This window comes from Nanorana parkeri, unplaced genomic scaffold, assembly GCF_000935625.1.
Source record: "Nanorana parkeri isolate BGI_ZX_2015 unplaced genomic scaffold, ASM93562v1 scaffold959, whole genome shotgun sequence".
NCBI classification, from domain to species: domain Eukaryota; kingdom Metazoa; phylum Chordata; class Amphibia; order Anura; family Dicroglossidae; genus Nanorana; species Nanorana parkeri.
In genome coordinates, this window is record NW_017307227.1 from 445,023 (window position 1) to 467,810 (window position 22,788).

At 40.1% G+C, this 22,788-nt stretch overlaps 1 protein-coding gene across 3 annotated transcripts in view; it reads right to left on the reverse strand.

Moving 5' to 3' along the window:
- Nucleotides 1-22,474, reverse strand: part of LCK (LCK proto-oncogene, Src family tyrosine kinase) — a 27,267-nt gene extending 4,793 nt beyond the window's left edge. Inside the window, exons 1-9 of one of the 3 annotated variants that reach the window (XM_018566544.1) lie at nucleotides 22,360-22,474; nucleotides 19,522-19,535; nucleotides 18,265-18,340; nucleotides 13,002-13,092; nucleotides 12,249-12,347; nucleotides 9,459-9,562; nucleotides 7,308-7,457; nucleotides 4,505-4,657; nucleotides 2,417-2,596 (exon numbers count right to left, since the gene is read on the reverse strand). In XM_018566544.1, the coding sequence (XP_018422046.1) occupies nucleotides 2,417-2,596; nucleotides 4,505-4,657; nucleotides 7,308-7,457; nucleotides 9,459-9,562; nucleotides 12,249-12,347; nucleotides 13,002-13,092; nucleotides 18,265-18,340; nucleotides 19,522-19,535; nucleotides 22,360-22,456 (964 nt within the window). In that variant the 5' untranslated portion in view covers nucleotides 22,457-22,474. Of the gene's footprint in view, nucleotides 1-2,416; nucleotides 2,597-4,504; nucleotides 4,658-7,307; nucleotides 7,458-9,458; nucleotides 9,563-12,248; nucleotides 12,348-13,001; nucleotides 13,093-18,264; nucleotides 18,341-19,521; nucleotides 19,536-22,342 lie in introns of all 3 variants that reach the window. The other 2 variants (XM_018566543.1, XM_018566542.1) reach the window with 2 other exon arrangements.
- Between the last annotated feature and the right edge of the window lie 314 nt (nucleotides 22,475-22,788).

The following is a 22,788-nucleotide window of genomic DNA, read 5'->3' on the forward strand; positions in this document are numbered from 1 at the left end:
TTTTAAAATAAAATTTTAAATGTTTTATTATTTTATGTTCCCGGGACATTTTTAAATGTCCCGGGAACATAAAATAAACCTTTTTATTTTTTTTTTAATACTCACCTGATCTGATCTACCGACAAGCGCAGCGTCCCGGCTCTCACGCTGTCATTATATGCATACAGAGCGTGCGGGTTACTATATAAACCGGTGCGCTGTGTGCAGCTTCTGAGAAGATACGCTATTAGCGTAGCGGGAGCGATGCAAAATGCGCAGCAGGCTTCCCTGCTACGCCAATAGCGTATCTTCTCAGAAGCTCCACACAGAGTGCCGGTTTAAATAGTAACCGGCACGATCTGTATACATATAATGACAGCGTGAGAGTCGGGACGCTGCGCTTGTCGGTCGTTCCAGGGATCAGGTGAGTATTTGAAGGATTATTAAACCCTTTGGCTTTTTTGCATATATTTATGAGGGTAGCAAGCAGTAGATATGTGCAAAAAGTTGAGAAAAAAAATCCCGCTTTAACACGGTTTAAACTTACCCCGTCTTTGCCGCGCGCTCCCGTTCGAAAATCCGAAACTGCTCAGGCGGCCGCAAAGCATCTTGGGGCGGGCGCATGCACAGTTCGGATTTTCGGCCGGGAGACGAGGAGAGACACAAGGTAAGTCTATGGACGCGTGCACCCGCATGCAGACAGCGTGGGACAGGAAGTGCTAGCAAGGACAGAGGAGTAAGCGCTGGATCGGAGACCCGCCGCACCGCTGGAGGGACAGATGAAAACATCAGGAAAGAAGAAGATCGGATTAGGAGACATCAGTTAAGGTAAGTGCTGGCATTTACATCGGGGGGAGGGGAAACATTTACTTTAATGTCACTTTAACCACTTCCGGGCCGCAGTATGTCTAGACGGCGGCCTGCAGAAGTGGGTAAAACAAGAACACGGCTGCTCCGGCAGCTCTTGGTACTGATTTTAACAGCAGGCGATTGCTGTGTAACTTACAATCGATCTGGTGTCTGAACAGCGGCCGGATCGTTTGTACCGTGTGGTACCCCCGCAGCGGCCACTGGGTCGGTGGGTCTCCCGCAATGATCAGAGAGAGGTTCAGCCACTTCCAGCCGCTGATCTCTCCTCTGATCACTGGACGCGGAAGTGCTGTGTATTACATCACTTCCGGTGTCACTGTACACAGTCTCCGGCTCTCAGAGCCAGGACAAGAAGCTGGGAAAGCAGATCTCAGCTTGTTTGGGGTCTCTAGGTGACATTAGGGGTCTAAAAGACCCCTGATGCCTCCATAAAGAGGACCTGTCACACCCTATCTGCTATTACACAGGGTGCTTGTTAGTGCCCTATGCAATACCAATAGGGTTAGTGTACAAAAAAAAAGTGTTTAAAAATTAAAGTAACATTAAAAAAAAAAAAAAAATTGGAAAAAAAATGTTTAAGTCCCCCGCCCCTCAGATACACACGTGTCAGAGCGCTACGTGCGAAAAACGACAATTGTGCTGCACATTTTACATATCGCCTCGAACGTCGCAGTGAGAGCAATAATGCCATTTTTCTGCCGATACAGCAACGCATCCCTGCTTTCTTTCCTCCCCGCTGGGCGCTGCTCTGTGTCCCAGCGGGGAGGATAGAAAGTGAGAACCGGCCGAGCGCTGCGGGAGGAGAGCGCTGTGTTTTTTTTTGGGGGGGGGAGGCCAAAAAAAAAAATGCACCAGGGCCCTTTGTTCCTTAGGTTTGCCACTGTATAGACATGCAAGTCTTTTATTTATTTATGCTGAAATATTTTAAGGATCGATTATGCTTTTAGAACTTAGAGTATGATAGCTCAAATATATAGTGAGCACTGTTAATACCTTGAGTGTGATTTAAATGTCGGAGGATAACATGGGAACTTCTTATATCAACTAGCAGTAACAGAATTAGGGTTGTACCACACTCCTTTAATGCACTGAAGAATAATCTTTCACCCTAATCCATTTCCTTTTTGCTAAAGTATCCTATGTTTTCTTAATACCTCTTTTAATCCCTTTCCTCTTATACCTTGTCTCTGAACATGAGAGTTCCTAACGGATAACACTATCACTGACAATAATTGAATTTGAATGTTATCGTATATATCAGACTTGGGAAGTAACTATCACCTACTGTTGTAAACAAATGTTAAGAATTATGCATCTTCAAGTTTATAAAAAAAAATTTACCAAAACAAAATACAAATATTATAACTGAAAGTCGACTTTGTAAGTATTTCCCTAGTTTACATGAATGTAATATTTGTTTAACTGCTAGCTGAGTCAAAAATCCAATTTTTTTTTTTTAATGATTAAATAATGTCTATTATTGATGTTTACCACTGATCTTACAATAGCCTGTTTAATATGACTTATTACTAGAGACATGCACAGTATTTATTTTGGAATAACGCACCATTTTCCATATATTCTGTCACAATATAAATAGGTTCCTGGGTCACCACAGCATGTAATCGGACCAGTCGGGGATGCTGTAGTTGTTTCATAAGATTGGCCTCAGCCAGGAATGCTTCTGGTGACATGGTGCCCTGTTTAAGGTTCTTTATGGCAACTTTCGTATGTCCGTTATAATACCCTGTACAAAAAGACACAACAGAATATAATGCGGTAAGATAAGGAAGATTATAACTTTTTGCATATTCCATATATTTAAATAACCAATGGCTTAAAAAAAAAAAGTCTTCAAACCAACACGTCCATCTATCTATTGGAATATGTCAACTGCAACTCAACTCACTGTTGGTGCTGTGAATACAAAAACTCTCACCGCTCCAATTCTGCGGTTGGATTCCTGTGGGGGAGATACCTGGTGGCTGCTGAAAGGTGTGTCTTCACTTGCAATCACTCCAATTCAAAAATAGCCGCACTTAATGGTATTCAATAACATATCCAAGCTTTACAATAATCCACAAACCGGCATACACCATATTGTGCTCCTGTCAGGGATACCGGCACAGGTGACCCCACACCTGCGCGGGTACCCACACAGGCAGACCAATCACCTATGACCACACCGGACAGGGCAGAATGTATTATATACCAACCAGACTACAAGCAGGTAATGGCAACAGGAGGACAAGCAGGTAATGGCAACAGGAGGAAAGGCAGGTAATGGCAACAAGAGGACAAGCAGGTAATGGCAACAGGAGGAAAGGCAGGTAATGGCAACAAGAGGTATCTAGGACTGCAAATGGGTAACCGGGCTCGGGACACAAACAGGGTACAGGACTGGTAACAGGACTCTGGACGGAAAGCAGGGTTCACCGGAACTGGGGACTCAGGGTTCAAGTTTCAGGAAACGATACTGAGCCATCATCCTGACTGCAGGGAGGGGTTAAATATCCTCCCAGGAAGCACCAGGTGATGGCTAAGTACTGGCAGCTGGGAAACACCCGCAGGTGAGCACTGGAGCTGCAGGTCTCAGCTCCTGCGCCACCTAGAGGCGCTCTGGATCCTAACAGCTCCCCATTGTAAGAGAAACCCTCTCACATGTTTCACCAACAAGGCTTTATCATAGAGCCTCATTGGTGAAATGCGTGAGGGGGTTTCTCTTACAATAGGGAGCAGGATGTAGCATATACTAGTTTGTGGATTATAATAAAGCTTGAATATGGTATGGAAGACCCATGGAGTGCGGCTGTTTTTGAATTGGAGTCACTGTTGGTGCTGTCACTTTTTCTATACTTATGTTAGTAATTTCGGACTCTGGCTGTCCCTTATCATTGGTGTGCACTGTTTCTAATTTAGATTGTTGCTTCATTACTATATAATACCTATATATATAAAAAGACAGCAAATAATATATATAGTTAGTTCATAACATCCAGAGTTCTCTGCTTTTGCAGACTGTTATCAGTTAGCATTTATTTTTTAGGGTGTCACTGGAGAATGAAGTCCACCTTACCCCTATGTGTAAATGTTTTGCAGTCTTACACACTTCCTGCTGTAGGGTGACAAAGCTGCTCCTCCCTAAATGCAGAACAATTTAGCAGTGAGCATTAACACCCTGTTAGCAAGTGTGTTACTAGCGGGAATAGCAGGTGGAAATAAAGGACAAATGTCTGAAAATGGAAACCTATTGCAACCGCCACATCTAAGGACAGGTAAGCTGCAATATTTCAAATGTTTGTTTTAGCGTTTAGATACACTTTCACAGGACTGTTCCCTCCTCTAGTAGTCAAGGAGATGGAAAAAGCAGAAACCTGTCCTGAATTGTAAGATAATTACTGCAAACTTTTTTTGGTTGCCAGTTATGTAATATATTTTTTTCTTAACTATAAGAAAATTGTAGGTCTAATGCCTGCTTACTTATATGCAGATATGTTTTCTTACACACTTCACATAGGTCTCACACATACTACACTTGTGTCTTACATATTTCACTGGAAGTCCTGTGTTGCAAATGCAACATTAATCTGAACGAATAAAATACATATACTTCAGATTAATATAATCTAGCTACATTTGAAACAAATCTACTTACCCATCCACACTTCTCCAAACTGGCCCGCACCTAGTTTTTTTACAAGTTGCAGTTTGTTGCGAGGGATTTCCCATTCATCAGCCCACCAGGGTTTTTGTGGACGGTGAGTTTGACACGACTCTTTTAGCAATGTACACAGGCCATCCAAGGAACCTAGACAAAATAGAAAGACTTCCAAATCAAAACATGTAAATGCTTGCAGCACAATCTTATAAATGGCCTGTGCCTAGTTCTCAGTGTTTCTCCCTTTAAAGGAAAACCATTAGATGTACATCTTTTGTCTGTAGGGGAAGCAGAGAATTGGCACAATCCGTACACCCCCCAACACAGCAAACAGTCCCAGCCTACAGACATCTCAAAGCAAAAAAACATTTAATTTGCATAAACATTTCTTAAAGAATCTTGAAACTTCAAAAGAACTTTAAACCTCTTATTGGCCATTATAATATCATTTAGTGGTGTCTGGCAGGCTAGAACATAAATAGTTCATCATTGGCAAGGCATCACCCACTAGCACAGATCATAACTGAGGTCGTAATTGAGGTTGTAAAGCTATATAGGGACAATATACATTGATTGTCTGAATCAGATGACCTGTAAATGCCCTGTTGGCATATCCAGTTTCCAAAATGCACACGTAATTCATAACTCTTGGCCTGGGGGAGGGGGGTCTACATGGATAGACAGGAATATATTACAATGTATACATACTGGTCACATACATATCATGCACCGCTGTCTTGTGGAGTACAAAGGGCTAATGACACACATTATGCCTTTTGAGGAAGCCATATATCAGATGTCTATCAAGTGTGGTTTCTATCAAATTACAATTTTGTTCTGCACAATAATCTATGGGTTATCAAACTGTAGCATTTGGTAAAATAAAAATATGACTGTATTTAGGAAACTGACATTATGGGAGGGCCAGGTGAAATATCATAAAGCTCTTCAACCCTACTGTCTCACATCCCTGGGCCTTTCTGATTGAGTGGGGACTGGATTAGTGAAGCCCTCTAGAAGGCCCACAAAAAGCTGCTGCAGGAGGCAGCTGGAGCTCTCCTTTACCATCAAAAGAACATCTGCCAAGAGACTTGTTTCTAGAGAGCCAATCTTGGATCTATTTTATGTTTCATTGACTAAGCTCTGCTGGAACCCAAAGAACCCTGGACTTTAGGTAGGTTACTTTGTAATCCCTTTTTTGTTTTGCTGTTGTATTATTTGTTTCTGTTGGGTTGTAAAATCTTTTTTATGAAAAATTTTCTACACCATTTTTCTTTTCATTCATTAAACAATATTTTAAAACCCTTAAGCTTTATCTCTATGCACTAAATACGAATTTAAAGAATCCTTGTCTCCATTAAGAGCACTACCATATTGTAAAGCCTGTTATATTCCAATCTGGGGGTACAGTGAGCATCACAGGCATTGTTTAAAGTGTATTTCCACTTTCACAGCCATATTGGGATAACACCGGTTTTATATTTGTTACATGTTCCCATTCACATAGCATAACCTAAAAAAAAAATTAAAAAAATGTTTTATGTAGTTTAAATTGCTTTTGGGTTGGGTTTTTTACTTTGCATCTTAAGGTTTAACATTTCTACTTGCTTCTCCTTCTTTGTAATGTTAAGGAGGGGTTGTAAGGGGTGAGGGATTACAGGATTATAACCCTGGCTTCTCCTTTGTACGTTAATAAAGTGAATCAGAGAAACACAATCCTTAAATTTCAGTCCTAAGTCTTTCTATTAGGACAGATCACTGTGAAGGTGCTCTGAAAAAACTGGATTTAGCCATGTTGCCTGCTGCAATTAAACATGTAAAAGGTAAGAAATATTTTTTTCTAAATATTTTTTTTTTGGTATGATATGTGAATGGGAACACATAAAAAACATATAGAGGGAGTTTCTCAAATTTGACTGCAAAAGTGGAAATACACTTTAAGGTTGGAATGGTCACAGCATTTAATGGGAATAGTGCATGTTTATGTTAAAACGCGTGGTGGCAGCTATTGTTTATGTGTTTGTAAAGGGTTAACTATGGAGTTAACCAACCCCAGTCATGATCACTCTTAATCTGCTGGCCTTAGCTTCTTGTCCTGTGAGCTGGAAAATCTGTGTGCAGGGTGAAGCTGAGATGGCCGTCGTCACATATTGGTAGCAGCACGGTGGGGTCTGACCTAACTTTCTTTACAGGGAGAGGCATTAGTCACTGCTCGGACCTTTAGTTATATGTCCTGCTCCATTGAGGAGCATAGGACTAAAATTAAAGACTTCCACTGTTGATGGTTCCCAGCTTTTGATTTAACCTGCAACCAGGTCAAGTTCATGTCAACAGCCTTGATATCATCATATAGGCTTCACTGCCAAGAGCCTTTGGGTCTGCCTCTCCTGTGCTGTCCTGCTGCGCGGACCTACTGGGGTTTATTTACTGAAGAAGTAGAGAATGTTCATGTAACCACTTTGATGATGCTACATTCACTGTGAGTGCCCAGTCCAATAAGGGTTTTTACTTGATGATTGGAAGGTTGACGTGCATGAAGCTTCACATTATTCTCTACTCCTTAATAAATCTTCAGCTGTGCAGGCCTATTCATGGTATATCTGTAATTCATTCCCCAAAAGCTAACTATATTGTCTATAGTTTGTCACCTGCTGCTCATGGTAAAAAAGACATTTTACGTTTTAAAACATACAAATTAACCAAATATTTACAAAACCTGTATACATTCCCCTTAAAGAAAACATGTCCAGTTCTGGATATATTTTTTACTTCCCTTTACAGGTGCAACAGAAAGACATACCTGAATAATGTTGCACAAGTTCCCGAATGGTTTTAAAAGTTATTCTCGGAGAAATGTAGAAACCGCCATCATCCATGTTCCGAATCTTGTAATGTTTTACTACTTCTCCGTGATTTTGATCAAGATCTCGCACAGATAAAGAGTAAGATCCTGAAGAGATGACAGTGATGGTGGTAAATTGAGTGGGAAGACATCACTATTATAATGTGATCTTTACTAACTTTATTAAAGTATGCAAGACTACATAGAAAATGGGGCTTTTAAGGTGCCAAATTATGAATGTGAGGAGTATAAATCAAATATTGCACAATTTATTGATAAAAACATAGAATAATGAACAACAAATCCATTACACGTAGGCAATGTGTGACAATAGAGTTCTCCCCACCCCAGGACTTTATTGGGCTATTGTGGTGTAGCAATGCCCTGAGGTCTGTGTATCTAAAACCCTGAGGCTGACTTGTAGAAAGTAAATAAGATGGCACCTAAGTATTATTACTATTCAAAGCCCTGGGGATCATAAATTCTAATCCTATAGGTTCAATTATTGCCAATTGTGGGTTTAAAATGAGGACAGTTGGTTCATCTCTAGTATTTTTATATTCATTTTTATATAGATAGAAGCAGTCACAGTAAAAAATAATATGTAATATACAGCTCTTTTTAGGTGTTTGTGGATGAGTATCTAGGTTCCTTTGCCTAGTCACCTTGGCGGGTTAACCGCTCTCCTTGTCTCTGTGGTTGTGTGTGTGATTTGTTCCCGTGGAATGTGGATTGATCCACCATCATACTTCTAAAAAATGGTATTAATGTAAAATATTATTGTCTTATGTATTTTTATTAGATAAATATTTAATGTTTAAATGGAAATATGCAATGACTAATGTACCGATTCATTATGCAAATGCTACCCACTGCACATCTATATGTGATTTAAGGATTCTTGTTATGAATATTAGAATTTATGCTCAGTCTAGTGTGATGATTAAATTGATGACGACAAAGTTGACATAGTGGTTATAGACAATGTGCATATGTGGTCTTTGAACTGGAAGACATTGTAAGGAAGTTAATGGCGATATATGTTTTAACATGTAATGGATGCTTTGTTCATTATTCTATGTTTTTCTATCAATAAATTATGTAATTTTTGATGTATGCTCCTCTCATTCATAATCTGGACCCTTAAAAGCCCCATTTTCTGTGTAGTGTTGGATGGGCTAATATAGGGGTGTGGTGCCTCACTTTCTTTGGTGGTTCATACATACAGGTGAAACTCGAATAATTAGAATATTGTGCAAAAGTAATGGCAGTAAGTGCTGCAAAAGGGGCCCAAACCAAGTACTAAGTACATATGCATGCTTGTACTTTTCAGAGGTCCGATATTGTTCTATGTAAATCCTTGTTTTATTGATTGCATGTAATAATCTACTTTTTTGAGGTTGTGGATTTGGGGTTCTTGGGGTTTTCATGAGCTGTAAGCCATGACCATCACAATTATGACAAATCACGGCTTGAATTATCTTGCTTTGCATGTAATGAATCTATCTCATATATTAGTTTCACCTTTTAAGTTGCATTAGTGAAATAAATGAACTTTGCACAATATTCTAATTATTCGAGTTTCACCTGTATGTGTATATTTTATTAAAGTATGTATCCCTTTACTAAGGGCAGTGTTTATCATGGATCACCTGTTGATGATCAACTAATTTCAAGCACGTGGATAAATATATTTTTAAATAACAAGCCTGCTTGCTAATATCCATTTGTACATGGCTTATTATTTGGTAAACTCTTAAAGACTTATGATAAACTACACATTGGAAGCAAAATTACCCCCAGAACTTGTCAGACATACACACTGAGATACTCATTCCACTAGCTGAGAACCAGTACTATGGTTCATAGGGAAAAGGATCTAATTCTCAGAGACTCCGAAAGCAAGAGTTGCCATTCATTGATCTTTGCAAGTGATGAGTCGAGTTAAAACAAGCAATGGGTGGAGTAGGTCTTCACTAAAGTTATATAACAAGAACCTTTGATTGTCAGAAGTGAATTATCTCTGCGTCAATGAGCGCCAATCTTTCCCTTTACTTGTTTGAAGACAACTAAATCTGGATTCCTTCATCAGTTTTTAGACAAAAATACCTGGGTTGGTCTCACTCTCTCTTATAAGAAATGATCCTTGCTGATTTCCTGGAGCCAAAAGCTGACGCTCTGCATCTTTCCGACCGAGGTTCTTGAAAAACCAGCTGAAAAAAGATTAACAGATTGGATCATAACTATAACTAATAAGTCACACAAACTAACTTATTAGTCTTGGTAAAATAAATTGTTGATATCAGAGGAGATGCTATGGTTTTTTATATTTATAAAGTATATAAAACGAATGTGACATTCACCATACATTGACTGCAGATGTATCTTCCTGGTGCATGTGTTTCAAATTACCGTGACTGATTCACCTGCAGTGAATTACACATTCACTGTTTTTTAACCACTTTGCGTCCACTGACGTACAACAGTATTGTTTAATATATATGCAAAGAGGTTATATTAGAGAAAATTCCGTTCATTCAATTCCAAAATCTGCTCTACTATTTGAACCGTTCAGTATCTCATAAAGCATGATTATAGATGGGTGAGTCTTTATAATGGAATTGATATACTAACATTTGTTCTAACAGTTGGATCTTTTCAGCAATTAGCAGTGATGGCCATCAGCAGTTCACTATGAGAATGAGTGAAATGGATGTGGGGTTGACAACGTTGCCAATTTTTATTAGAGGTTTTCGTGTTGTAGTGCTGTGTTCACTTATTTTCATGTAATATTTAATAAAGTAAGCCATTTGGCTAAATATTTATATAAAACTGGTTGAAGTATAACTTCATTATCCACCTTTTTTTCTTCAAAAAGTGGTATTTGTTTGATGTATCATCTTAAAGAGGACCTGTCACCACCATATTTGCACCTATCTCTAAACTGATGACCTGTAGTAGACATGTACGATTCGTTTTGGAAAGATTAATTATTCGGACGAATTTGCATTCATCATTTCTGTCATTCGGAGATTCGTATATATTCGAATCTCCGAATGACAGAAATGATGAATGCAAATGAATCCGAATTTCCAATAATAAAATTTTTGGACGAAATTCGTTAGCGGTAGTATGTACGGATTTTCGTTCCGGTCCAATGTACGTTGCAGAAAAGTGATATTAGACAAAAAGAAAAAAACAGACCCCTTGGGTCTGGTAGGAATGTTAGGAGGGTCCCCCCACGTAAAAAAAATTTAAAAAAAGTGTGTGGGGTTCCCCCAAAAGTCATACCAGGCCCTTTAGGTCTGAAGGAATTTTAAGAGGGAAACCCACCCCAAAACATGGGGAAAAAAAATGTGAGGTCCCCCCTAAAATTCCTACCAGACCCTTGATCCGAGCACAGGCCCAACTAATGAAGACAAGGGCCTCTTCCCTACAACCCTGACCCGTTGGTTGTGGGGGTGTGTGGGCAGGGGGGCTTGTTTGCATAGGGGTACCCCTTCAATTAAGGGCGCACCCAGATGCCGCCCCCCCCCCCTTGTGAATGAGGTACCCTACTCTTTCACAAAGGGTTACATTAAAATGTAAATAAACATACAACATACGACTTGCCAAAATAAAAAAAAGTCACGCAGCACGACGACCCATCCAAACCTGACGAAGACTCGCCGCAAAATTACATCTCTGCCCAGAATGTAAACAGATGGCCGGAGTGAGCCGTGACGTCACGGGGCTCGTTACGCCCATTTGACATTCTCCGCTGTCATAATACAATAGCATTCGTGAGTTCCCGAATGCTGTTCGTGAGCTCCTGAATGCCACTCGGGTCTGTGAGCCGAGGTTTCATATGAATAGTATTATGAGACCTCAAAGCTACACTTTTAGTGCTGCCAGCAGATAAAGAAAAGTAAAAACAAAAAGCCATATTTATTACCATACATGCCCATGATTTTGTTCTTTAAACAAGTGCTTCAAAATCTTTCAAGCAAATACAGTATACAAATTTTTTATTTCATGTTTTCAAAATCTTATTTAAAAACATACAAAATTACAACAAAACAAATGTCACAGTATAAATAAGATGGGCCAATTATCTTGTATTTAAAACTATTTAAATGTCATGATGAAATAAAGGTAGACTGAAAGGAATAATTTAGATGCAGACATGAATTTGAACATGTAATATGCACAAAGTAGTCAAAGGATCTGATTTACTAAAGTTAGATTTTCCCTTGATGTGCTGTCAATCCCCTGGGGTTGATGCATATGTGCCCTTAACCATAAACTGTTGGTGAAATGAGCATCTGTGCACGTGGTATGCACACATATATTCCAATGGTCCGCCACCAATTGGTAATATGCTACATTGCCAGTTCCAAATCTGAAAACCCTCACCACCTAAGCGTAGCTGGCCCTACATTCTGTAATGGTTTGTCATGCAAACAACTATATAAAAGTACATTTTATGTACATAAAAAAAGGTTACCTTTAGGGGTGCACCGAAATTTCAGCCACCGAAACATATCGGTCAAAAATTGCACTTTTAACAAAATGCTGAAAGTACCATCTTTTGGCCAAAATTGCTGTGCATTCCTAGTATCTCTCCTCCCCACTGGGTGCTGCTCTGTGTCCCCTCTGACGTCCAGCAGGGAGGAGCCAAAAACGTAAAAAAATAAAGGTTTTGCCTAGAGATACACTTTAACCTTACAAAATATTAAACCAATTAGACAAATTAAAGTGTTTTCCAAACATTATCAGTTTGTCATATAACTGCTTGTAAGATTTTGCCTTTTTACAGTCTGAAGACCGGGAAATCATTAGTTCATTAGAAGTATAGAAATGTTAGTGCAGATTAACTTTTTTTTTTGCTTTGTTTCAGTTACTCATCTAGACACTTACGACTCCGAGGCTATTCCGCTTACAGCTGTCACAAAGTTGTATGGTATCAGTCCCTCTTCTCCTGTGCACAGTGACCTGGCTTTCCACCACTCACCATTTCTACAAGACAAAGTAAGATGACTCTTGTGAAACACAGTATCGTTAATTGTAGTAAATGAGAATATACACATTGGCAGATCATGGTTAAATTGAAGCTGTATTCATTGAGGCTATTTATATTTAAAGTATATCTAAACTCATGAGCAAAAATGTAATATATTGTATTGTAACAGTCCTTATGCGTGATGGCTACATTTGTTTTCTTTTTTTTTTTTTCAAGAAAGGGAGAGAAAAATAGGAGTTGATCCTACCAGAAATCATGCACCCTTGTTACTTTCTCAAAAGTGAATTGAAATCTCTAACAATGTTATCAGCATTCCCAGCTATCTTCTGTAAACTACAAAACAACTCAGATGCAGTTACTATTTGGGTATTAAGGCAGCCGTCAGTGTCACAGCTGACTGAATACTATAGCCAGCCGGGGAGATTCCTCAATCCACACTGTTTAGCGTGGATGGGGGTATCATGAGATTTTCCCTCATTCAGCCCAGGATAAACTAGCTAAATTGAAGCATTAAATTGTATGGCCAGCTTTAGAGTAGGGCATCACACTCTGCATTAATTACTTGCACCAATCACCCTGTGCTGACAGCTAAGCTATGGTAAACACATATGTCCTATGTGCTTGTATATAAACTGTAGAGGCACACTCACAATTCCAGAATCTGCATCCTGTCTCCAGCCTTAAAGCCAAGGTCGCCATCATGAGCAGGGTCATAGTCATATAAACCTACCACCTGGTTATCTGTAGAATACAAAAACAAATTCACACAGTACAAGATCAAAAATTATTATTTCACCATTGTTTAATGTACTATAAGAAAAATAACCAGCTGTCACTTCATTTCTATAAATTATTTTTTTAAACAATTCCTCTGTATTGAATTTTGCAAAAGAAAACAAGAAAACTTGCCACCAGGACAAAATATTCCGGGAAGCATAAAGATGAGTTAACATAAATACTGTAATTACATGTGTGTGGAATCATTCAAGAGACGATTGGACGATTTCCTCAGAGACCGAGGCAGAGGTACAAGTACTTTTAAGAATGAGAACAAACAGGGACCTATACATACGCACACATCAGTAGGACCATACACATACACACAATAGGTTAAACTTGATGGACATATGTCTTTATTCAACCTCAAATACTATGTAACTATGTAACATACAGATCATGATAAACAATAAATATACAAGGATAACAATGTATCCATTACGGCATTTAGTATGAAGAAACAAAAGCCATTCTGATTTAAACATGTGGAAATGTATAATGAATATCAAAAGTATCAGTGCTGGCAACATCTTGACAAGGGAAGAAGAAAGAGGTAGCAGAAAAACAAGAAATATAAAGTTGTGTCGGGAAATAGGTACATTTAAAGGGTGGGGCATAGGTCAAACCCTTTTATAAGTGCCCATTGTGCTTGTATACGTGTGATCTAATTTTCCAGCATTGCCTTTTAGCGTACATTTTAAATGGATCTTCTTGGTTTTATTCTGGTTTATCTCAAATTCAATATCTATATTGCTAATAAAAAACACTAAATAATAATTTAAATACTAATATTTTCAGTATCTTAAAATACTGTGATTAGTAAGTTAGTAGCACTTGTTAGGCATCACTTCAAGCAAGTGCCACTTTAAAGTAGTATTAACCACTTCCCGTCCGCCGAACGCTGAAAGACGGCCTGACGGGAGTCTCCTGGATGTGGGTGGGCGTCTTTAGACGTCCTTCATGCCTGCTTGTGCGCGCTAGGGGGCGCGCATGAGCGGGAAACCGCCAGGATTTTAAACGGCCAGCGATGGCTGTTTACATACAAGCGGTCCGGTGTCTGTAAAGACGCCCGATCGCTTGTATGATGCAAAACAGGGTGACCCGCTCTTACCTCTTCTCGCTGTCGCCGTTCTCGCTGTCACCGCCGTCCCCGCGATCCCGGGCGATGTGGCGGCTCTGTGCACTGAGAACGGAGGGAGTTCAGTACAGATCTCCCTCCGCTCTCCTCCCGGTCTCTGAATGCAGGAAGTGATGTACTGTATGTTACATCACTTCCGCATTCCCCTGTCACTCACCGGTACAGAAACCGGAGAGAAGCTGATGAAGCAGATCTCTGCTTCATCAGCTTCTCTTGGGGGTCCCTAGGTGACATTAGGGGTCTTAGAGACCCCTGATGTCTCCATAAAGGGGACCTGTCACTGTAATTGGTTATTACACAGGGGACTTCTTAGCACCCTATGTGATAACAATAAAGTTAAGTGTAAAATTTGCTCACAAAATAAATAAAATTTACACACAAATAAAAAAAAAACACAAAAGTTTTTTAAAGTCCCCCACCCCCACATAGATGCGCAAAAATGCGTTCGGTGTGCCTACACGAAAAAATGGCGATTGCGCCCATTACGCCGCACATGTTACATATTGCCGCGAACGTCGCAGTGAGAGCAATAATTTTAGGGTCATCAATCACTGATAACACGAAACTGATGAGCGCTAAACTCTGTTAAAGCAACGCCTATGGCCAATTTTGGCTATGATAGTTTTTTGTGATTTCGCCGGCGTGCGCAATTTTAAGGCTTGACATGTTTGGTGTCTATTTACCCGCTGTGACCCCGCCTTTTATATTTTACCAAAAAATTGGGTAAAAATAAATGTTTCCTACAAAAATAAAGGGACAGACGTACCCCTAGGGATGACAGTTGCCAACCCTGCCTTGTTAGTGCAGGTATCACTTATCTTAACTAAATTCATTTTGACCTTTACACCTACTTGCCTCTATCCTTAAATGAGAACTATGGGGTAAGTGTTTTTCCCCATAGTTCTCCTAAGGGTCACGGGAGGACATATACTAGCAACCTCCAGTGACCCAAAGCTCATTAAATCGCGAGCTACAGCTCGCGGTATACTGAGACCGCCGCAGCCGGGACGGATCTCGACATTACTGTCGAGATCCACCCAGCTGCGTGAGTGACAGCTGGCTCTGCCAACCTAGAGGCAGAGCCAGCTGTACCCGCCCCTTCCCCAGTTCGTTCCTCCAGTCAGCGCTGGAGGATCGGAGCAGGGAGGGGGGAATCCCTGCAGGGAGCCGTGAGTAACAGTCCCGGCTCTCTGAAGGGACAGGATCGAGAAGTAAGTGAGCAACGGTATGTGTTCACTCACTTCCCGATCTATTGATCCGACGTATGACAGTTTCATTGCCACACATCAGCTCGAACTATGAGGTTGAGTGAAAATCACTCACCTCATAGTTCTCCTTTAAATGACAGATCAGCAAAGGCTTTGCTGGAAGCATGCACAGTTTTGCTGTTATTTATAAAAAGTCTCCTTTTAAGGCTACAAACTAATGAGCCATTTCCTGCAAAACCCTGTCCCTTTTTTTTTCCAAGGTAGGAATACTAGTAGCTTAATATGAGTTTACGCAATTTGACTCCTTTCTTTTTTTAATTCTTTATTTACAAGGAAAAAACACAAATCAATGGAAAACTTTATACATTGATAGTAACCATATTATGGTTGCCGGGCAGCAGCACTCTCTAACACACACAATGTGCATTAACCTCTTTCTGCAAACCCACACTTGATAAAGATAGATAGATAGATAGATAGATAGATAGATAGATAGATAGATAGATAGATAGATAGATAGATAGATAGATAGATAGATAGATAGATAGATAGATAGATAAAAAGCTTCCACCCAAATAAAAATAAAAAAATTGTCTGAAGATCAAATGCTGGTATAGGCTGGGCTTTGTCAAGTACTGGTACAAGCAGGCCCTCACGTTCTTTTATACAACAGAAAGGAACTGAGAAGTCTGCTCTCAAATAATATATATCGCAATCCATGCCTCCAAATGAATATTCCTATAGATCAGAGTAGGACCACAAAATACAGAGGCAACTATGATGCAGTGTGCAGCTTCCATACAGTATACATTTCAAAATATATGCAACATAGACCTCTCTTTTTATTATAAATTAGAAATATGTTTACATTTTTGGGGGATGGGGGGGGGGGGATTTGTGCACTTTTAGAAAACTATTTCAGAAAAATACAGTGCAGGATGAGAAATACTTGGTTTGGCATTTGAACTCCCTGCATCAGTGGTTGCCATGAGCACTAGCTATTCTCGGGTCTTCTGTTTCAAAATGACAAAACATTGGAACATGTAAGGTTAGTACACATCAGATGAGGCAACATGCTTAAACATCATCCTCTCCATACTAATCTCCCTGTTTATGGAAGTATCTTAAAGTGGAACATTAGACATAGCTTTTCTTTCTGTTTTTGCTAGTGGAAAGGATTAGACTATATGTTAGGTTTAAATGGCTGTTTTTGCACCTATTGAGAAGATTTGCTTGTCATTTCCTGTGTGGTCAAGTTAGAAATTGAATGTAATCTTTCCAAGTTAGAGAGAACAAAAAGCACCTTTTCAGTCATGTGAAGGTCTAGAAGTTCTGCTGGGTTTTTGTTGCAGTATGTGTCCTATAGGGGACATTTTCCCTCACTTTCTGTTTGGTCACTAGATAGGAATTTAAAAGGTATGTGACCACACAGGAAAATAGAGAAAATAAACCCAATGGAGACACAGTAATAAAATCAGACATATATTCAAACCCTTTCTTACTCTGCTCAAAGCAAAAAGGTTCAACTGCAATGATCTAGCTGTAGAAGGAATTCTATCATCTTTCATGGAATTCAAACACATAAGCAATCAGATATCCTATGCTATTAAAACAAGATAATAACTGGCATCAGGGCCATCCCTATAATGAGGCAGCCTGATGATGTAGCCTCAGGGTGCATCTCTTTGGGTCACATGGGGGATGGAGGGCAGGCAGAGCACAATACACAATGTTTGCAGTTTGCCTGCCATCCCCTTTCTGGCCAGAGCATCCCAGGTTTCTAAGAGCTGGGCGGGGAGATGTGTAAGGGCCTTACACATCTCCCTGCCCAGTTTTTAACAACGTGGGACACTGTGGCCAGCATCCTGCCCAGTGCCTGAGAATGTCTGAGTGATGTCAGTGAGCTGGGCGGGATGCCGGCCACAGCCAGCGCTGGGTGGTAAGATGGTCCACCCCGCTTCCCCGTTAGCATGCACCACAAGCAACCCCCCCCCCATGGAACACCCCCGCCTAACGTGCACCACCAGCACCCCTTCCCCCCACACACACGCACACATACACACACACACCCGACCTCAGGCAGTGAAATGGCTGTGGACACCCCGATCACAATGCATGAAGTCTGAATGCAGTCGCAGATAATCACAGTACACCACCCTAAGGGACCTATTGAAAACATTCTCCAGCACATTCCCCATTGACTGTTTTATAGCACATTCACCAGGTAAACATTACATGGTCATATTTGCCTATTTATAACCTAGCGAATGTGCACGCAGAAAATGTGCCTCCTAACACTGTATATATTCTGCAAATGTCTTTTGTCTATTAAGCAGCCAAAACAGATTTCACTTCCCAGCACTTTTACACAGTTGGAGTTTTGATATGTTAATTTAAAAAAAGCTTTTTTTCTTATTAAAACCATAAACACTTTCTAAAAAAAATTCATGCAAATGTACTTATTAAAAAAGGGCAAATGTGTCAGTGAATGTATTTCCTAAAACATTTAATCAGATAGATTGGAAATGTTTATCCATTTCCCTGGTATTCTCCATGGTAGGTGCAGGCATAAGCTAGCACAGGTGTTCACCAATTCAAGGGTTTTCTGACAAATTGTTTTTGTGCAGGTGTCAGATGGACTAAAATCCTTTGTTGGCCAGGTCATTACCTAAAAGTCAACATAATAGATTGTGTATGAGAACACTTTACAAAAGAGGAGCTGTCTTAATGAGCCATGTTAAAGTTCAGTACAGCAGTGTTGTGTAAATAATTCTGTTGCCTCATTCCTACCGTGAGATGGAGAACTTGGAGGGGGTTGGGACATATAAGAAACCAGTGGATCCTGTACATCATATCGTGTGATCATCTAAGAGAAAAACAGATATATATATAATTTTTAGTGAGGCTATTCTCAATCCTTGGAACATCCATATTTATACAGAGGTACCACACTGGCCATACCTGCTATGTTAATGAACAACTTGCTTAACATCATTAGGCTTATTAGGCATATGAAATAGGAGCAAACAGTTATGATAATGAGCATAAAATACATGAATCCATTTTAGCTAAACAGATTTTTCCATTCAGCAGTATAGGGCAGTCAAGGCAAAGAATGATTATTGCTTGTAGGTTACAGCACTTTACACATATATTTAAAGTGTTTGTGAAATACCTACAAGACATTTTTTCTCAAATTTACAGAAAACTTAAGTATCCCAGAGTACATAAACCAGTAAGGTCAGTTCATGTGCCCTGTAGGAGCTCACAGTGTGTCATGTCCCTAACCCTACCTACATACTAGGGCCAGTTTCTGGGAGGAAGGCGATTAACCTTCCAGTATGTACCAGGAGGAAACCCATGAAAAGGCAGAGCAGTCATACTGTCCTTGGTGAGATTCAAGCCCGGGAGCCGTAGCTTTAAGTCAAGAGTGATAATCACTTAGCCTTTACTGTCTATTAGCTCCGTTTTACTAATAAATATCATTGTAAAACCAAAGCTACTGTTTAGTCATATCAGGGCCGGCCTTAGGCCTTTAGGCGCCCTGTGCGAGAAAGCTTTACAGCGCCCCTCAGTGACCACACCCCTCAGTGGCCACACCCTCAGTAACAGTGGTCACTTTGTGGTGTTCTTTTGATTCTGAAGTCTGATCTGTCCCCAGAAAATTGTTTGCTATTATTAGTAACAGGCAGCACTACCCTACAAGCTATAATTAGCATGAAGCTATCTTGAGTATATATAATGGATTTTTAAATATAGACCAATGACTTGCATTTAGTTTAATTTAGTAAACCTTGTTTTTTTACTTAGGGACTCATTTAAATTGGAGAGTGGGTATTGCTATCCACTGACTGCTGGACACTGCAGTATTCCAGCCGCATTGTGGAGCCCATGAAATTCCATGGAATGCTCTCACTGGCATACTGGCAGTTATAATGCCAGCAATTAAAAGCGATTTGTAGCTAGCAATGCAAAGTCGCTGGTGGTTTCCCACATGAAGCATTTTTTTTCAAACTTATGCTACATCATTACACCAGTGATTGTCACTGGTGAGCTTGTCCCTGGCATGAAATGCAGATCACTTCTGCAAAACAGCCAATGTGACATGGCCCTAATGCTGCAGAGATAATTCAATGATTGGAGGAAAGGCCAGTCCCATGACTTTGATTTGTCAATTGGTCACTTGACAGTCTTTCCAGCTTTTTTGGCCCCATTTGTTATAATTGTGCTCCATTTGCTTCGGGGTGCCCAAGACAGCTAAGTGCTAAGCATGCAACATCACTGTGCTTTTTAAATGTGCGCTCTGGTTTTGTTTTGTTTTTTTATGTCCATGCTACTGCTTCATTCATAGGGCCATTATTGTCTGAAATGTAGACTAGAGTTTTGTGATTTTTTTTTATGTAGCTACACAAATCTCACTTGATTTACTGCATCATGAATTCAGATGCCTTAAAATGGGGGCGGATCTGCAAAATAATGCAGGAAAAAGGTGTGCTGACAGGCCAGCCCCACCATACCCGGCATAGTAAGGAGTGTTGGTAGATTCAGTGTTAGATCACTGTGTGTTTCCCACCTACCATAACACTATTTCAATGATACTGTATCTAAGGACTGGTCCGAAACGACTTTTTAGGCTCAATTCACAAAGCTTTAGCACAGTGTTAGAATTCTTAATTTTTAGCCATGTGACTATAAATACATAAATACAATAATATTGTGACTAGTTGGTTTACTGGGATATAGCAAGCTATTACATTACAAAAAAACAATTGTTTATGAGAAAAATCATGGGCTGCCAAAGGAAACACTAACTCTCTCATATCCATGGGTGTGGAATTCCTATCGCCCGACGCCCGGGACATGCAGTTTGGGGCGCCGGGCGAGTAGTTTTTTTGTACACTTAGCCCCGGTCCGGACAAGCAGAGCTAAGTGTACAGTGTGGAGCCGCCGCTCTTTTTTAAGTGATCGGATCACTTGTATGAAACGAGAGGCGGCGATTCTGTCCACACCGCCCCCCCCGTGGTTTTCGGGGTCCCCGCTCCTCTAGCGGACCCGAAACCACGGAACATGAGCTCACCATAGAGCAGACGAAAAACTGAGGTTTTTCGTCTACTCTGTGTTATCACTGAGACAGGGTCCACCTGTCTCAGCTGTCAGGAACTACACAGAACATCAGTTCTGTGTTGGAGGGCAGGTTCCATAAAAAGAACCTGTCACCTCCAAACTATCACTTAGAGGATTTAATTTTAAAAATGTAAAAAAGTTATGAAAAAGTACAAAATAATATTTTAAAAAAGTGACAATGTAAAAAAAAACAAAAAAAAACCCTGCTGCCCCCGCCATCTGCATGCAAATAAACGCACGCATAGGACATTGTGTGTGTGCGTTGAGTGCTGCCGCCATTTCACTGTGCCGTATTGTGGTAGCGAGGCAGCAGAACTCTCCTACACGCACAATGTGCATTAAAGGGCAAGTTCACTTTCCCAGGTAATATGGGAAAATGGATTTACCCGATCAAATCTGGCCCCCGTCTCTCCCAAAACCCCCCACCCCCGGCTATACTTACCTTTCGGCAAACAGTCCTTACCCTCCGCCGGTACAGGTGTACTGTCCTTACCCCGTATTGTCCAGCGCAGTCCTGCCCTATTTTTTTATATTTCGCTCGCAAATTGCAAGCACTCATTGGTCAGCGTGGTCTGGTGGACACGCTGACCACTGAGAAGCGCTATTTAGCACAGACCAATACAGTTTTGATTAGGGATGCACAGATACAGAGTATTTGGGCAAGTACTTGTACTAAGATTTGGCCCCCACTTTAGCCCTTGGACAAGTAGTTTTTTCAAAAATTTCCACACCCCTGATATCTATATATCAGGAAATGTCTGATATATAAATTTGGAGATTGCATTTGGGCAATACATTAGAAAGCATGGTGCACTGGTAGAGGTAAGTGCAGATTTGTTTTAACTGATCCCTGGTTTTTATCCAAAATTCATATTTGAAAAGAGTTGAAAAAAGGTAAATATGTACATAGATGATGGATTGGTAAAAAAGAAGTAGAAACTTACAGGGTTATTCACTAAAGGGTGAAGAGTTTGGAGAAGGCAGGAGAAGTGAACAATCTAGGCCAAAATAGCTGATTTGGAAAAATTATCCAGTTCAGCTCACTTTCCAGTTCAGCTATGTTGTCCTAGATTGTTCACTTCTCCTGCCTTCTCCAAACTCTTCACCCTTTTGTGAATAACCCTGTTAGATAACAAGATAGCTTCTAAAAAAGGTGCTGAAGTAGCTACTGTGTTTTAGTTGTGTTTATGGTCTATAGGGGTGGTCTAGGCATGTTTAATTCCCGTTTTTGACCTTGAGTTGCTAAAATTAAAGGGGAAGGCTGTTAAATAAAGGTTTGGAGAAGAATCGTTATAAAGATAAGCATTTTTCAGCAACATCTAGAGGTGTTTTAGAGTTTTATAAAAGACATGTGAGACATGCAGAGTGATATAAATTTCTTTCCCAATGTTTCTGCATACAGCAGACTCAGAAACCAAGGTGATGTGCCTAAACTATCTGCAGAAAGCGAGAGAGGCCTATCAACCCACCTTACGTGCAGTAGATAGGACAATGTGTCCCTTGGAGTGAACCTGCTGTATGTAAAATCAGCTGTACCCATTTCCCTGTCTAAAAGAACAACAACGAAAAATGTTAGTTAGGTTTACTTAAATTTTTTGCTTTGGGACCAGCTATTTATACTGTACTCAGTTACTGTTTTAACAAGTTTAATATGCTAATTCATATTGCTATTACAATTGCATTTTGTTTGATATTTCAGTTTAAAACCCAGCTAAATATTTTATCTGATAAGCTTTACATAAACCTCAAGTAGTATCATACTCACTTGTGACTTTTCCCGTGGCAAATGGCAGTTTTCACAAATATCAAAATTCTCCATCCAGTCATCTTCATATTCAGAGCTACAGACGCACCCCATTGTACCTGCATAAAGATCCTTAAGCAAAGAGTCTTCATTCAGTAAGGTTCTGCGCACATAGACTAATTTTTTATTAAAGTCTTCAGTAATATGGTACATACAGTACAAGTAAGGCGGTAACATAGGACCTAAGATGGCAAATTGTTTTTATCTTCCACTGCTTAGGCAAATAGCAAATTAGTAAAGCCATTCTGGGATATTGTTCAGCAGTAAAACAATAAATAGACTCATAACTGTGTAGTCTCAAAAGTACCTGATTCATCCATACCTATGGAGGACTTGTGGCTGGCAAAGTATTTCCTTGTTGAGGAACTAATGCTCGAAGAATGTGA